The sequence below is a fragment of the Phacochoerus africanus genome, chromosome 5 (genome assembly GCF_016906955.1).
Source record: "Phacochoerus africanus isolate WHEZ1 chromosome 5, ROS_Pafr_v1, whole genome shotgun sequence".
Lineage (NCBI taxonomy): Eukaryota > Metazoa > Chordata > Mammalia > Artiodactyla > Suidae > Phacochoerus > Phacochoerus africanus.
The window spans coordinates 115,134,488-115,150,042 of record NC_062548.1 but is presented as its reverse complement, the minus strand read 5'-3'; the positions used below and the strand labels follow the sequence as shown (position 1 = coordinate 115,150,042).

Genomic DNA, 15,555 nt, shown 5'->3' with positions numbered 1-15,555 from the left:
ACTGGTCCTCAGCCAGACTGATTTCTTCTCCTCAGGGAACTTGCGAGCCAAGTCCAGACTCTGATACAGAAGATGAAAGATGACCACGTGAGTCAGATTTATGGTTATTTTCAGACACTAACGCTCTGGCCCACTGAGGTCCCCACGTGGAATTGTCTGCCATGAAAACAGTGACCCCCCGTCCCTAGAGGCATTCGAGCAACAGAAGGGCAGCCCCTATCGAAGGCTCTCGGATTCCTTCAACTGGGGGGGAGGTTGTTGCGGATCACCGTGACCTTGAATGTCCCTCCTGATGCTAAGAAGCTGTGGTCTATAAATAAGCCTCTAAAATTCAGTCAGCTCTGAGGTTCTGATTCGGTTATTCAAGTGGGCAAGGAAGTTTTAGAGGCTTGAATGGATTTCCTAGAGCCGTCGTGTTTTGTGTTTGTTTGCTGGAAATCAACAAGCATTTTCCTCCCTCTGTCTGTGTAGAGAGTAAATTTCCAAGGAGACTGGAAGATCATCACGGTGCTGATTGGAGGCTCTGATTTATGTGACTACTGCACAGATTCGGTAATGAGGGCGGGCCAGGCCTACGCATTGCTCTTGACTTTGACCTCTACGCCCTGGAGATCCTCTTTGAGAACAGTCCCTAGAATCAACCTTAGGACTGTCCCACTTATACCTGTGTCACCTGTGTGTGTGTGTGTGTGTGTGTGTGTGCATGCACATGGGTGCTCTCACGCACAGTTCTCACACATACACATGCACACCTCTTACCACCTGACCCTGGAGTTTCTGGCCCCACCTCCATGTCCTAGGCGTGTGAGGTAGCAGGTGGCAGATAAATGGTGCTTCTATTCCCCTATCTTATAATCCCTGAGAATTCAGAAAGAGAAGAAGCAGTGAACCCCAAGCAGTTGGATGGAGGATGTGGCATTTCTGCTCCCGAACTAAAGCTCTGGCTGAAGGCTCCTGACTCCTCTCTGGCGCATCCCTGACAATAGCGAACAGCCAACGGCTCGTGTCACATTCTGACATGCTGAGCTGGTCACAGCTGGAGGCCAAGGGAGAAAGAGGCCTTGGAGCTGGAGCCAGAAGGGGGCCTACACCTGCCCCGCTGCCCTCTGCCCCTAACCAGCTCCTCTTCCCTCCGTCTCTTCCCAGAATCTGTATTCTGCAGCCAACTTTTTTGTCCATCTCCGCAACGCCTTGGACCTCCTGCATAGAGAGGTGGGTGAGAGGCTCCCACAAGCTGGGTGCAGCTCAAGCGTTGTGGGGGCAAATGTGGGGGCCGAGGGGGAAATACCCCCTCCCCTAAAGGGGGGAGACAGCCAAGGACATGGGGTCCGGCCCTTTCCAGATTTTGGGGCATATCCCTAAGGAAGCCTCCTTCTGTTTGGAAGCAGCCCAGCAGGTCTCAGGCTTGAAGAAGGGAAGGCAGCGTGGACCCTAAGCGTCCCCCTCACCACTACCTGGGACGTTCCCTGGTGGTGGCAGCCAGGTGCCTCCCAGGCTGGGCACTGCACCCTCACCCACAGGGGGTGTCTACAGCAGGCGCCCTCTGATCCCGCACCCACCCATCTTCTCCCCCCACCCCCAACATGGACAAGGCTTTCCGGCTGCCCAGGAGGGGCAGATGCTTCTCTGGGCTGCAGAGGCCCCGGGCCTGCCCAGCAGAGTTAGTCCAGATTGGGCTGGGGAGAAACGGCCAAGGGCTGATGTCCTGGCAAACAGGGCACCTTCCTCCCCCAGCTTAAAGCTAATGGATTTGGCTTCACCAACTGCACAGAGCTGAACTCAGCATTTAGACTCCTGCCACCAGGAGGCCCATCCATGTCGCAGCCCACGTGGGTGGGCAGCACAGCAGGGCCCTAGGTGGCCACCCTGGGGGACACCTCCCAGGACCCCACTCGGGTACAGCTGAGCCAGGTCCCACTTCTCAGGGCCCGAAGGCAGCTCGTGAAAGCAGCCCCCGAGCCCCTGTCTCATCTGGAGCCTCGCCCTTAGGTGCCCAGGGCGCTGGTCAACCTCGTGGACTTCATGAGCCCCAGTGTCATGCGGCAGACATTCCTGGGGAACCTTGACAAGTGCCCTCAGCAGCAGGCCAGGTAGGTGGGCGCTGGCTGGCCGGCTAGAGACTGCGCTTGCCCTCCCCCGCCCCATCTGGCTCACATGGTGGGGACTCCTCAGGGTCTCTGTGCCTTGGTCCATCCGTGTGTGCCAATCTGCCAAGGGGTCTATGCCAGGGCCCCCCCCTCGCCAACCTCAGGGTGCCAGCAGGAACCTCTGTGACCTGGGGGACCCACCACGCTGGAGGTCAGGGGTTGGACAAACACAGGCGTTTGAGACACAAGACAGCCTGAGAAGGAGTGACAGGCAGGGCTGTGGGCACACGTGGTCGAACAGGACCAGAAAGCAAGGGAACGAGCCACAGGGCTCAGCTGCCTTTGTGGGGACAAAGCCACTCAAGGGAGGGACACAGGGAGCTTCCAGGTGGGGGTGTCCTGTTCCTTAAGCTGGGGGCAGAGGTCCACACCTGTGTCTTATTATTCTTCCTACCTTATACATCTGTCGAGTCATTTAACAAATACTTTTAAATTTTCTGCTCTGCACCAGGTACTGTTCTGAGTGCTTTGGAGATATCTTTTTTTAACATGAAGTATATTTTGTAAGTTAGCATGCAACATAATTCATAAAAAAGAAGGAGACAGAGTGGGGCACAAGTATGAACTTAGGAGGTATCAGGGGTCCTGAGCATTGGAGACCCCAAAATACCAGCCCCGGGCCAGAGGATGCATTTGGACTTGATTTTTAAACACTGAACAGAGGGTTTTCATTGGCAAAATGCATTTGTTCAGCATAATGTGCTGCAGGCCCAGGGCCTGCGGTCTAGCGCTCTCATGCTGTTAACACGAGAGGGGGACCCATCCACAGGCCCTTGGGACTTTGTCCATCCCCGCGTCAGGCCTGAACCTGCCCCTGAGCAGAGCCTCCTAAGCAGGGGCTCCCGTGAACCCCCCCCCCCCCTCTCCCCCACGCAGCAGAGCCAGCCCCTGACCGCAGCTTCAGCTCTGGGTTCTCCTGCCTCCCCTTCTTTGTGCAGTGTTTTCTGTAACTGTGTTCTGACCCCGCGGGAGAGCTCCCAAGAGCTGGCCAGGTTGGAAGCCGTCACCCAAGCCTACCGGGTAAGACCAAGATCTCCCCTCCCCCTCGGTGAACACGCCAGCCCAGAGCACCCTGGGCAGGGGGCACACGGAAGGGAAGGGCCATTCAGGGTTTGAGGGGTGCCATCCCCTTCGGGGCCCCTGCCTCTGCCCACCTGGCCAAGGTGTCATGCCTATCTGGAGTCCTGCCGAAGGAATCCGGGCAGCGAAGTCCTCGTGGCCCCGCTGTCTGTCCTTGGCGGCTCAAGCCTGTCATTCAGCTTGAAGAGGGCAGTAGCCCCAGGTGCCCCTGTGGGACCCCTCTTCCTCCCCTGCACCCCAGAGGCCCAGTTGCCCTGCCCCTCCCACCCCCACCTCCCCAACAGACAGGCTACTTATAAGTGGGGAGGCTACAGGTCCTGAGCCTGGAGGCCCCCTGGAGGCTCTTCCCAGGTTTTTGTCCCTCGTGGGACTTCCTGCCTGGCCCTTTGGAACCTGCGATCCACTTAAAACCAGAACCAAAATGTGGTGCAACCTGTTTCCAATACTCTGGAAAGAGATTCGTCATCAAGGGTGATTCTGTTCTCAAAAGAATGGAGTCAGCCCACCTGTCCAGTGAGATGGGGACAGGGCACTGCCTGTCACCCCCACCCTTGCCCCATGGGCACCTGGTGCCCGCAGGGCCCGTGCTGAAGCACCCACGCGCATGTCCCCAGAGCAATGCGCGCGAGCTGGTGGAGTCAGGCCGCTATGACACGCGGGAGGACTTCTCTGTGGTGCTGCAGCCCTTCTTCTCCAACCTCCGGCTGCCCATCCTGGAGGTATGTCCCTGCCTCCCGAAGGGAAGAGGAAATTCAAGGCGGAGATGCCAAGTGCTTCCATGAGAATGGGAATAAATGGGGGGAGACCTGGGCGGCTCCCCAGCTGCTGGTCTGGTGGGTGTGGCCTCCTTGAAAACCCAAGCTGCTTCCCAGAGGCAGCCTCACGTGCGATGTTCTCCTTACTATGCTGAGCAGCCCCCGTTTTATTGAGCACCTACTACGTGCCAGGCACTGTGCGTGCCATATACAAAATCTTCCATGCTGCCTTTAGGAGGTGAGTTTTATCAGCCCCTCGCAAAGGAGGCTCAAAGATGTGAAGTATCCTTCCTAATATCATGCTGGAAATAAGGGACAGAGGCGAGATTTGGGTATGGCCAACTCCGCACTGTTCACTCTCTGCCCCACACCCAACACTGCAGGTATAAAAGAGGGTATGGCTTCCGCCCCAGCTCTGCTCTCCACATGTCACTTCTGCTCCGAGCAGAAGAGTTCTGGGAAGGGGCCAGGATGGGAACTCGGTTCTGTCCACCTGGGCCTCCAACCCAAGGGCCTGGCCTACGAGAGGGGACCCGGAAGAACCCCAGCACCTAGGCTTCGCCCAGGCCTAACCCCAGGCTTGGCCTTATTTTCCCGCCAAGACCACTGGGACCTGCTGGCCAAAGGCAGGGCAGTGGCTTTTTCCAGCTGGCTGGCCAAGACTCCCCTGGGGACTAGGATCCCTTCTCTCAGCCCCGGCATGGGCGACATAAATGTGCCTACAATATAGATATGGCACTTGTGTAATTACATAAAGGGAATTGTGGGGCCAGGGTCCCCAAGGCTATTGAACTGTAGGACTGCTCTGATCTTCCTCTTGAGGTGAGAGGCCCTTAGGAAGCCAGAGGCTGGGAGCACCCCTGGGGAGGAGGCCTTTGAGAAGTCATCCCGGGGTGAGGGTCCACCCACTGTGGCTGCTCCGCACCCTCTATGCCAATGGGATCTTGAGGCTGTCTGTTTCTCTCCTGCAGGACGGGAGCCCGGACCTGTCCTTCTTTGCTCCGGACTGCCTCCACCCAAGTCAGAAGTTCCACTCCCAACTCTCCAGAGCCCTTTGGGTCAATATGGTAAAATAATTGGGGTCCCGGGCTTTCTGGGGTTCTAATCTAGAGCACAGCACCAGCCCTTCTAGAATGGAGCCTGTTCTTAGAGACTCCTATAGCAGAAGTCTATAGAGTTGAAAATATGGCATCCTTAAGGATCAGCCGCCTCGTCTCCTACGGGCTGTTACCTGTGATGCTGGACTCTTTCCACGAATGCAAGGCAGCATGCTCGCATTTATGCCACGTGTCCTATGTGCCAGCAATGTGCTAAGCAGGTGAAGCCATGTTCTCTCATTTAAGCTTCTCAACAGCCCTGCAAGAGCCCTTCTTAGGAGTTTAGGAAGCTGAATCCTCCAGAAGCGGAGACTTACCCAATATCCCGCCGCCGGTGATGGCACAGCTGGTGATGGCAGAGCTAGGCGCAGAAGCCTTCCCCCCTCCCCCCCCCCAGAAATCAAGCTCTGAGCTTTCCCCACTGCAGGGGAGTGTTGCTCCAGTGGAAACGAAGTGGTTCACCCATTCGTTTTCTTCCCCAATCAGCTGGAACCAGTAGGAAGGAAAACGGACACCCTGGACTTGATGGCAGACATACCCCTCCCCTGCCCCACCCAGGTAACAAGGCGGGGGGGAGGGGGGGAGCTGCTTTGCTGCTCTCCAGAAACCCCCAGCTCAGGCCCCACCCGTCCCGCTTCCTCCCCCACCGCATCTTCCCTGACTGGGAGCCAATGGACTTCAGAGGAGGGAGGGAAGTGGCTGAGGATGGAGAGGAGAGACGAGGCCCCAGAGGCACTGATGACTTTGGGAGAGGCAGGTGGCAGAGGAGGCCTGGGCCCCTGCGGAGGGAGAGGAACAGGGGGACCGCGTGGATTCTAGAGAAGGCGAGTTAAGAAGCCGAAGGGATGGCAGGACCGCTCCTTTCAGTAGTGGCATGTGTGGCTCATGGGACGGTCTGGGTGCAGGTGGGAGGCTTCATGAGAAGCCAGCCAGGCTCAGAGGCTGTGCTCAGTGGTCGCAGAGCCTGGCCTGGGAGTGTCCAGCAGGCAGAGGGGCAGAGAGGTGAGCGTGGGGGAGGGACTGGCGTTTGATGACTGGGGGGAGGCTTGGCTGAGGCCTCTTTTAAGCAGGAAGATGTAAGTGGTTAAACCTGATTTCGGGCCTAGGGGTGGGGCAGGCACAGGGCCTCATGGCCCTTAGCTCCCTTTTCTAACCTGTCTTGTGGCTTTTTAACCAAATAAGGCTAAGGCCGGAGAGCCCTCAGCGACAATCAAAGCAGAAGGGCCTGACCCACGGGGAGGATGGGTTTCCCGCCTGGGTTGGGCTGTGGCCCCCTCTCCCACCCTCTGGCTGAGCAGGGAATGGGTGTGCCGAGCCCTGCCCCCACCTCATGTATCTGCCAGGGCCCCAGAGAGCGTGCCCTCTCATGCAGCCCTCCCTGCCTGCTGCCTTCCCCAGCCCAGCCCTGGGGCTCGGCCTTGGGTACCATCAACCTCATCAGGCGAGCAAGCCCAGGGGGAGGAAGGGATGCAGCAGTGGTGGCAGAAGGTGCAGAGCCCAGGCTGGGGCTTGGAGCAAGGGAGGTAGTCAAATGTAGCCATCGGTGCAATGCGGACCCCTCCAGTCCGGGTGGTCAGACACTGGCAAAGGGGTGGGGCAAAGCCCTGGAGGGCCCTCCTGTGCCAGGTGTAATTGCCAGATCCATGTCCAGAAGGGTCTAGAGGAGGAGCCGGGCAACCTGGGTGAAGGCGGCATTTGGGAACTCAGAGCAGTGACTGCAAACCATCCTGGGGTCAGAGTTTCAATATTTTAAAAACCCATATGGCCATACTGAACATGAGCCCCAGAAAACCCTCTCCGATCTGCCAAGTCCCCTTCCATTAAATAGTAAAAGTAATAACCCATTCCAGGGAGCCGTCATTTGCTCTTCCTCCTCACAAATATCTATTAAGTACCAGGTTGGCATCTAGGCACTGAGTCAGAGAGAGCCCTGTCACCGCAGGCCTCAAGGTGGCTTGTGCCACTCTCTGTCCCAAACCAGGCAAGGAGTCCTGGAAGGCTACTCAAGCCACTGAGGGCTCCGCTCCTCTGGACAGAGCCTGGCTGAGCCCTTGGTGAGCAGAGGAGAGCACATCCAGCCTCCAGGAACTGCAGAAGCCCAGCCTGGGGGGAGCGGTTGCCAGGCAACCCCAAAACCCATTCCAAAAGGATCCATCTGTTGGCCAGCCCGGCTTTACCGCACCAGACAACGTGGAAGTCTGCATTCCTCAGGTCCCATCTGCTCCCTCCCGTGTGCCTCAGAGCTATATAAGTCCACCAGGCTCTCAGTGTGAGCTGACAGGGGCCAGGCAGCACATATTTTAATCCTAGCTGTGTCTAAACATAGAGGCAACAGGCAGGACCCAGCGAGGAGGAGGGGGCCAACACGGGTGCAAGTGTTGGGGAGCATTCTCAGCTTCCTCCCTGCTCCTCCCCCAGCCCCAGTCAAGGGCAAGTGCGTTCTGCCCCTGCCAGGCCAACAGCATTCCATTGATTTCTGTTGCTTTCAAGTTGGACACTTTTGATGAGTTGCTCTGGGGACCGTGACTCTGGACGCCTTCTGGCCTCCTTCGCCTCTCTGCTCCCTCCTTCCCTAATCCGGGGCCACGGGCTGTGGCTTCTCCTCAGGCTTTGAAGAAATCAGCTCAAAGGCCAGCAGAGTCCCTTTTCGGCTCTTATTTTTCTTGCCCTCTTGAAGCATTTGTCAGTGTTAACCACTTCCTCCATGAAATGCGTTCCTCCCTGCATTTGTGGATGCGAAACCATGCTGATTGTTCCGGGTTTTGTTTTTGTTTTCTGGTGGCTGCCCCCTCTCGTCTCTTCTAATGACCACACCCCACCTCACCCCCCATTTCTTTCTCCCAGCCTCAAAAAGCTGGACATTCTCCAACTTTCATGTCTCAGCCTTATTCTCTTTTCTCTCTCATACCCTCACTCTGAGATGTGTCCATTTCCTGTTAAATGTCTTTGCCTAGGATCCCCCAATCCTGTGTCTTCATCTATTTTTTTTTTTTTTTTTATTTTTAGGGCTGCACCCTCGACATATGGATGTTCCCAGGCTAGGGACTGAATCGGAGTTGTAGCTGCTAGCTTACAAAACAGCCACAGCAACTCAGGATCCGAGCCGCATCTGTGATCTACACCACTGCTCACAGCAACACCAGATCCTGAACCTACTGGGTGGGGCCGAACCCACATCCTCATGGATCCTAGACAGGTTTGTTAACCACTGAGCCACAAAGGGAACTCCCTGTGTCTTCATTTCTTCTTTCCCATGAGAGCTCTTTCCCGCTTGGGTACCCTCCATGGTGTAAGGTTACCCACAAGGCAGATGAAATATATGATTGGGGTACCAACAAAATGAGGGAGCCAGAGAGAGACACAGAGAGACAGAGAAAAACAAGTAATTTCAAGTGATATTTCATCCCTTCTTTTTATCTGTAAAAAAGCCGAGGTGTGTTGGATTCTTTTATACTTTGTTTAGTGGTGTTTCTGTTTGTTTTTTAGGGTCGCACTCGGGGCATATGGAAGTTCCCAGGCTAGGGGTTGAATCTGGGGTGCAGTTGCCAGCCTACACCACAGCCATAGTAATGCCAGATCAGAGCCACATCTGAGACCCCCACCACAGCTCACGGAAACACTGGATCCTTAACCCACTGAGTGAGGCAAGGGATGGAACCTGTGTCCTCATGGATACTAGTTGGGTTTGTTACCACTGAACCACAGTGGGAACTCCAGTGTTCCTTTGAATTACACATGGGGGACTATTCTCTTTCAAATGCTTTGGATTCTAAATCTCCCCGTCTTGCCCTGACTTCACCATGATCTTAAATTCAACAAACCTTCATTCAAAAGATATTTTTGAGTAGGAATATCAAAATAGGGATGAAATATTTGTCTTCCCAAACTCCTCGATCCTTGGGACTTCCTAGGTCTGTCAGCATCGCTGTGGTTGTCACAGTTCTGCAGGCGTGAAACGTCAGGCACTGTATCTGTTACGATTCTTTCCAGTGCTTTTCCTGCCCGCACCCCTTCCATTGTTCCTGCTGCCTCCACCCAGGCTCTGGCCCTTGTCACTTTGTAGGTGGAAGGTTAACTGCTCCTTCCTGTCTGTAATAAAGCACCAGAGAACAAGGTTAACCTTTGGATCTCAGCAGGGAGCTCCCTAGAGTCCTGTGGACGCACTCTCTGCTGTCATAACTGGAATATTCTACCACACCCCTCCCAAGGCAGGTAGAAGGTATGGCCTCTACTTCAGCATCCCCACTCTCAAGGCAGTGCTTTTCTAACAGCCAAGTGGCTACCCAGTAACAGGTTGTGAAATCAGCCTAGCAGGTCGCCTTGGGGTAGGGGGAGAAGCCCGGTGGGACAGGCTACAATTGGAAGAGGAGACGAGGGGACAGGGCGGGATGGGACGACGGGGTAGAAATGTCAGGGACATTCCACATGGTACTGACATGTCCTCCTCCCTTTTTTTTTGTCTTTTCTAGGGCTGGTCCCGAGGCATATGGAGATTCCCAGGCCAGGGGTCCAATCCGAGCTGTAGCCGCCGGCCTACGCCAGAGCCACAGCAACACAGGATCCGAGCCTCGTCTGCGACCTACACCCCAGCTCACGGCAATGCCGGATCCTTAACCCACTGAGCAAGGCCAGGGATCGAACCTGCAACCTCATGGTTCCTAGTCAGATTCGTTAACCCCTGAGCCATGACAGGAACTCCTGACATGTCCTCCTCCCTTTTACCCCTGGCTCCTTCCCTGAGTCCTCTCGGGTCCCTCAACCCCATCCAGATGAGCGTGCCGAGCCCTGCCTCAGGCAGTGGGTGTGTCTCCCCAGAACATGGCCCCTCCTTAGCTGGTGCCCGGGCCTGATGGGACACCCCTGGTTGGGTCCAAACAGAACAGAAGAAAACCTCTCCTTCACGGTGGAACTTTACGCCTAGTAACACCGCCAAGATGAACAGGGCCTCTTGCTGCACCGATGACTCGCCTCGCTGACTCACATCAGGGGGCTGTGCAGGCTCTGCCCCCCCTGCAGGGGCCACAACATCTTTGCCCAGGGGAAACGCCTCGTGCTGGTGTTCCGTCGGCTTGCTGGTGTCACAGTCCTAGCCTAGGACAGCCCGTCAGGCTAAATGGAATCCCTCTTCCCTCTCTCAGCTCCAGACCATTAACCCGCTCTGATTCACGCACCCACAGTGCAGTCAACGGTCACTAAAACAGGCCCCGGGCACCCCAGGCCGCCCGTCTACACTGTCCTGGACCAGTTCTCATTGTTCCTGCTCTGGTCTCGCTCCCCACCGTGTCCAGTGTCTCCTTGACCTCTGAGCCCTTGGTGTGGTCTCCCTGCTCTGGCTCCTCCCTCTACCCTTGGATCACGTGAGCAAGTAGACTCTCCGGTTTGACTTTTAGCACCTGCAGAAAGGCAGGGGGAGTCTTTGCCTTCCTGTTCTCCCTGCGCCAGCTGTGCTGGGACTAGGTCCAGCCCCCAGGCCTCTGCCCAGTCGGGGTGCTCATAAAGTAGGGGCGGGGCGGAGGACAGGAATTAGCCACCCCCCTTCCCCAGAGCCTCCTCTCTGAGGACCGCACATGCCCAGAGCTTGCAGCTGTTCTTCAGCAATTACTGCACCGAGTGGACACACTATATGCTGATGCATCACCGTCTGGTGCTTCTCAAGCTCTCTGCCTGACCGAGTTGTACGCCTCTGGGTCCTCCTTTCATCCAGGCACCTAGAAAGGTGCTCTAAACCCATGGGGCGGCTCCACAAAGGTGGGTCAGTTATTTGTAGAGTGCTCCCACAGTGCCCCCAGCTGATGGTGAGTGCTCAGGGGACCATGCACAGCATCAGCTGGGACAAGCCTCGTTAGCCACGGCGATGTGCCAGAATCAGCTCGCTCTTGCCTTTCCCCGTTGCAAACGGGCCAGGGCTCTCTCTCCTGTCCTTGGTCCTGGGGTCTCCTCTGGCTTGTGTTTCAGCTAAGAATGCCACGACTCAGAAGGAAGGAGAGACGTGTGCCCTGGGGGCCAGGGTCTGTGCTGGAGGGAGGGGGGAGGGGGTTGTGTCCTCAGATTTCGTCCTCCGAGGTGGCTCTGAGTCCTCCTCTTCCTCTTTGCTCTGTGTGACCAGCACGGTCTCTCACCGGCCTGACCCCAGTGTGGGGAATGGAGCAAGGCCTCTGCTGCTCAGGAGGGCTGACGGCTCAGGCCCGCTCTGCACTCACTGTCTTCTGACCCGACTTGGAACGGGTCCCTTCTCCACTCTGTCCCCATTGCGCCTCATCTGTACAGCGGGGCGTTCAGGGGTGGCAGACTCAGATGCAGCGCCAGGCAGGAACATGGTCGCATGAACGGGATGGGGTCTGGGACAAGAGGGGGCACACACCCCTTCTGAAAGCACTGGGAGTCCGGTCTTCTCTCTTCTCCCTGCCCCGCCTGCTCCTTTTTAAACACCAGTCTGGCCCAAATAAAACAGAGCAAAACAAAACATCTCCTGGCTGGGTTCAGCCCACGGGCAGTCAGCTCTCAAGCCCTGAAGAGAGGCCCACGCTATGGCTCTTCCTACTTTCTCCCACCGCTTCAGACCCAGGTCCTTCAGCTTCGCTGAGCACGTCTCGCGAAGGTACTGATGGTCCTGGGCCATTTGGCCTGATATCCATCTTGTGAATTTGTTCTTGCTTCACTCTCATTTTCACATTTTCTCATCACCGACTTTCCCCCGTGCTCCTTTGTCTACTTCCTTCTTCCTTCTTTGATCTAACTCATCACCCACAGCTGAACAGACTTGGATGCTCGACAGGGCCTGTGTGGAACCGATTGTGAAATAGGTGGATGAGTGGGGAAAAAAAGAGGGTGTGTCGCCAGAAAAGGCATGACCGAAAACGGTGGAGCCAACCCGAAGCGGGGAAGATAGAGAGTTCAAAGGAGGCAAAAAAAGAATAATAGCAACATAAAATATAGTGAGACCCCATCATACTTTGGAGAGAAGAAAAGCATGCTCTAATGTGGCTCTCCTGCCAGAGAAATTACAAAGGAGAGAAGGTCACTCTGAGCATCAGGGAGCTGGTCAGTTGTCAGGGTGAAAGCAAAAGCAGAGAACCCCGAACCCAACATGCATGAGATACTTGGTAGGCCTTTTGTTGGGCATCCCTTGCCAAAGCTGTTATGTAAACCCCTTGCGGGAATGAATGAAATTATGTTTATCCAGGTCTCACTACTTCAGCGCAGCAGAATCATGTTAAATAAATCTAGAGGACACGACTCTGCGTCCTTAATGTTTCCTAGCAACCTTCAAGGCTGTCTGATAACCTCTCCCTGGGTTTCTTTTCTTAGAACAAGCCCTTCCTGAGAACTGCCCGGAACAGTAACTACACATACCCCAGCAACCCAGCCATTGAGGTAAGCCCTGATGCTCGCCTGCCTCTCTTGGGGACAAACTGTTTCCACCTCCCAGCGCATGGTGTGGGTTTCAGAGAGTTAGCTTACGCACAAACATGTCCTTCTCGCATACTGAAAACTGGAATGTGAAAAAAGAAAAAAAGAGTCTCCTGAACCACAAAGTCCCAGGATTGTCCTAACATGTTCTCAAGCGAGCAACTACAGGAAGTGCCTATGGATTAGTTTCCTCTGACCTTCTGATGAGGCAGCTCAACCTTTCGAGAAGGGATGAGGGAGAGGCAGGGGGTGATGCACCATCCGCTTCCTGTAAGGTGGGGGCAGAGTGGGAAGAAGCTCAAGCCCAGGGGCTGGGCCCCACAGGAAGCTGACACATATCCAGGTGCGACTCCAGGGCTTGTTTGGGTCAGGTTCATCATTCTAGCTCTGAGGATTCAGGGCCCTGGGCTTTAGGGACAGCTACTCCAAAGATGGAGTATCCTTGGAGGATCCTTGCAGGATGGACCTGGTCCAGACCACATCTGTCGGCCACCAGGACAGAGGCTCACCACCAGTGTCAGTTGAGCAGCTATGGTTTGTCCAGTCTTGTGCCAGGGGCTGGAGGGCATTCAGAGACATGTCAGACACGGCCCTGCCCTGGGGAGTTGGAGGTCATGCCCTGATGGGCAGCTACCACGTGTCAGGCACTGTTTCAGGAAGATAAGAGCAGTAGACCCAACAGCTCTGAGGAAGGTGGTGCCAGGAAATATGACGAGGCAAGGGAGAGTGGCCCATTCTGATGAGCTGTACAGGCCAAGCCAGGCCTCTCCAAGGAGGCAAGATCTGAGCTGGGAGCTTGTCTGACAAAAAGGTGCTGGCTTTCCAGAGAGCCAGAGCCAGGGTCCCCTGCAGGACCCAGGAGCACAAAGGCTCAGAAGCGGAGCCAACGGGGACGCATATGAGGAAAGAAGTCAGGGTGGCTGTGGGCATGGGATCAGGTGGAGAGTGGGGTTGGGAAACCAGAGGGACTCTCAAGGGCCAGATGATACAGAATCTGAATCCCTGAGTAAAAAGGCTGGACTTTGGCTAGAGAGAGGAGGGATGCTATTGGAGGTTCTAGGAAAAGGTGACAGAACATTTCACCTTTTAAAAAGATCTCCCTGGAGTTCCCATTGTGGCTCAGTGGTTAACAAACCCGTAACCATGAGGATATGGGTTCGATCCCTGGCCTTGCTCAGTGGGTTAAGGATCTGGCATTGCCGTGAGTTGTGGTGTAGGTTGCAGACATGGCTCAGATCCCGAGTTGCTGTGGCTCTGGTGTAGGCCAGCAGCTGCAGCTCTGATTCGACCTCTCTCCTGGGAACTTCCATATGCGTCGGGTGTGGCCGTAAAAAGAAAAAAAAAAAAAAAAAGATGTCCCTGACTAGTGTGGAAAATGGATTGCAGGACAGCAGGAGTGACTGTGGAAAGACCTTTTATAAGGCAGCCTTGAGTTTATAAGCATCGAGACTAGTTTATATGACATGACTGAAGAACTGTTAGGTACTAAGCCCAGCAGAGGCTTGTCCCAGGCAAATACTGGCCAAAATCATTAGGACTGAAATCCCAGCTACATCTTGGCAATGGGTCATTTATTTATTTATCTAACATGTATTTATTTACTGGATGCCTACGTGGCACAGATGCTGTGCGAAGTGCTGGGTAGGCCATGGTAAATAAAGTGGTTCTGGCCTGGCTTCTTAGATCTTATAGTCTCCTGTATCTTTGCTTCTGCTCCTGGGATAGTTAAAAATCGAGGCCACCTAGAAAGTGGTAGGATTGTGTTTTTGGGGTTTTTTTTGTTTTGTTTTGTTTTGTTTAATGCCTTGCTATTCAAAATAGCCACAGACAGGAGTTCCTGTCATGGCACAGCAGAAACGAATCCAACTAGTATCCATGAGAACACAGGTTCAATCCCTGGGCTCGCTCAGTGAGTTAAGAATCCGGCATTGTGGTGTAGGTCGCAGATGCGGCTCGGATCTAGCATGGCTGTGGCATAGGCTGGTAGCTGTAGCTCCGATTCGGTCCCTAGCCTGAGAACCTCCATGTGCCACGCCCTAAAAAAGCAAAATAAAATAAAATAGCCACAGAGAAGCGACATTGATATTCCCGAGGACTTGTTCCAAAGGCAGAGTCTGGGGCAGCACCCCAGTCCCGCTGAATCAGGTCTGCATTTAACAAGTCCGGCAGGGGATCTGGGCGCACTGGTGTAGGTTGTGGGGTGCAGCAGTCGGGTCTACCCTTGGGACAGAAGAGTGTGCTCCAGTTCCAAGCTGGGTCTGTTCATCTGCATGGAACGGGCTTATCTCTGGCTCACCAGCTCTCGGAGATGTTTCTCAAGTGCTCATGGCTATAGAATTGTTTTAATTGCATCTTCCTCGGATATTTGTCATTGGCACACAAACCTGTACTTGATTTCAGTAGAACTTCCACACAGGAGAAGGACTCCCTCGGTGTGGTGAATGGCGCAGTTCCCTGGAATAAACTAAATGACATCAGATTAAGCAAATGATATCTAAAGGAAGTTCCACTTGTGCTCCCTTGTGGGCAGAGGATTTTCACAAGGCGTCTCTCCATCATCAGCTGACTAAATGGAAGAGATGCGCTTCCAAAGCCTTTGGCAGTCACACTCCCAGAGAAGCAGTCAACCCCTGTGTGTGGCGCCTACAGTGCGCTCAGCACGGGGCTGGTCCCTCGGACCCCTCTGGGATGTACAGGTGTCTGGGACTCTGGGAAGGGACTCTTTCTCCCCCGACTTCTGTGCCCTCGGCTTCCCACCCCATGCCTGCCTCTAGCACCTGGAAAGGTGCTCTGTGTTCCAGAGACAGAGGAATTTGACTCAAGGTCTCCAGGCTGTAGACGATTACGTATGCGCATGCAAGGAACTTGGTGGCTTTTAAAGATGCAAAAAGAGATATACGTGTTCAGAAGTGATATGCAGAAACTAGGAATGTTGCAATTGTGAATATTCCCTGTTATTTGCCTAAAAATATTCTGATTATTGTTTCAGCCCCAGCGTTAGTGTCCTTTAGTTTAATGTTAACCACCACCTTCAAAAGCCCGCATGGAACCTCTTATTAGGCATCC

At 54.7% G+C, this 15,555-nt stretch overlaps 1 protein-coding gene across 2 annotated transcripts in view; it reads left to right on the top strand.

Moving 5' to 3' along the window:
- PLB1 (phospholipase B1) overlaps positions 1–15,555 on the top strand; it is a 79,319-nt gene that overhangs the window by 40,811 nt on the left and 22,953 nt on the right. For both annotated transcript variants that reach the window (XM_047782361.1, XM_047782360.1), the window contains 9 exons: positions 36–87; positions 472–552; positions 1,147–1,212; positions 1,990–2,090; positions 3,086–3,167; positions 3,842–3,946; positions 4,954–5,049; positions 5,566–5,637; positions 12,388–12,453. In XM_047782361.1, the coding sequence (XP_047638317.1) occupies positions 36–87; positions 472–552; positions 1,147–1,212; positions 1,990–2,090; positions 3,086–3,167; positions 3,842–3,946; positions 4,954–5,049; positions 5,566–5,637; positions 12,388–12,453 (721 nt within the window). The remainder of the gene's footprint in view (positions 1–35; positions 88–471; positions 553–1,146; positions 1,213–1,989; positions 2,091–3,085; positions 3,168–3,841; positions 3,947–4,953; positions 5,050–5,565; positions 5,638–12,387; positions 12,454–15,555) is intronic.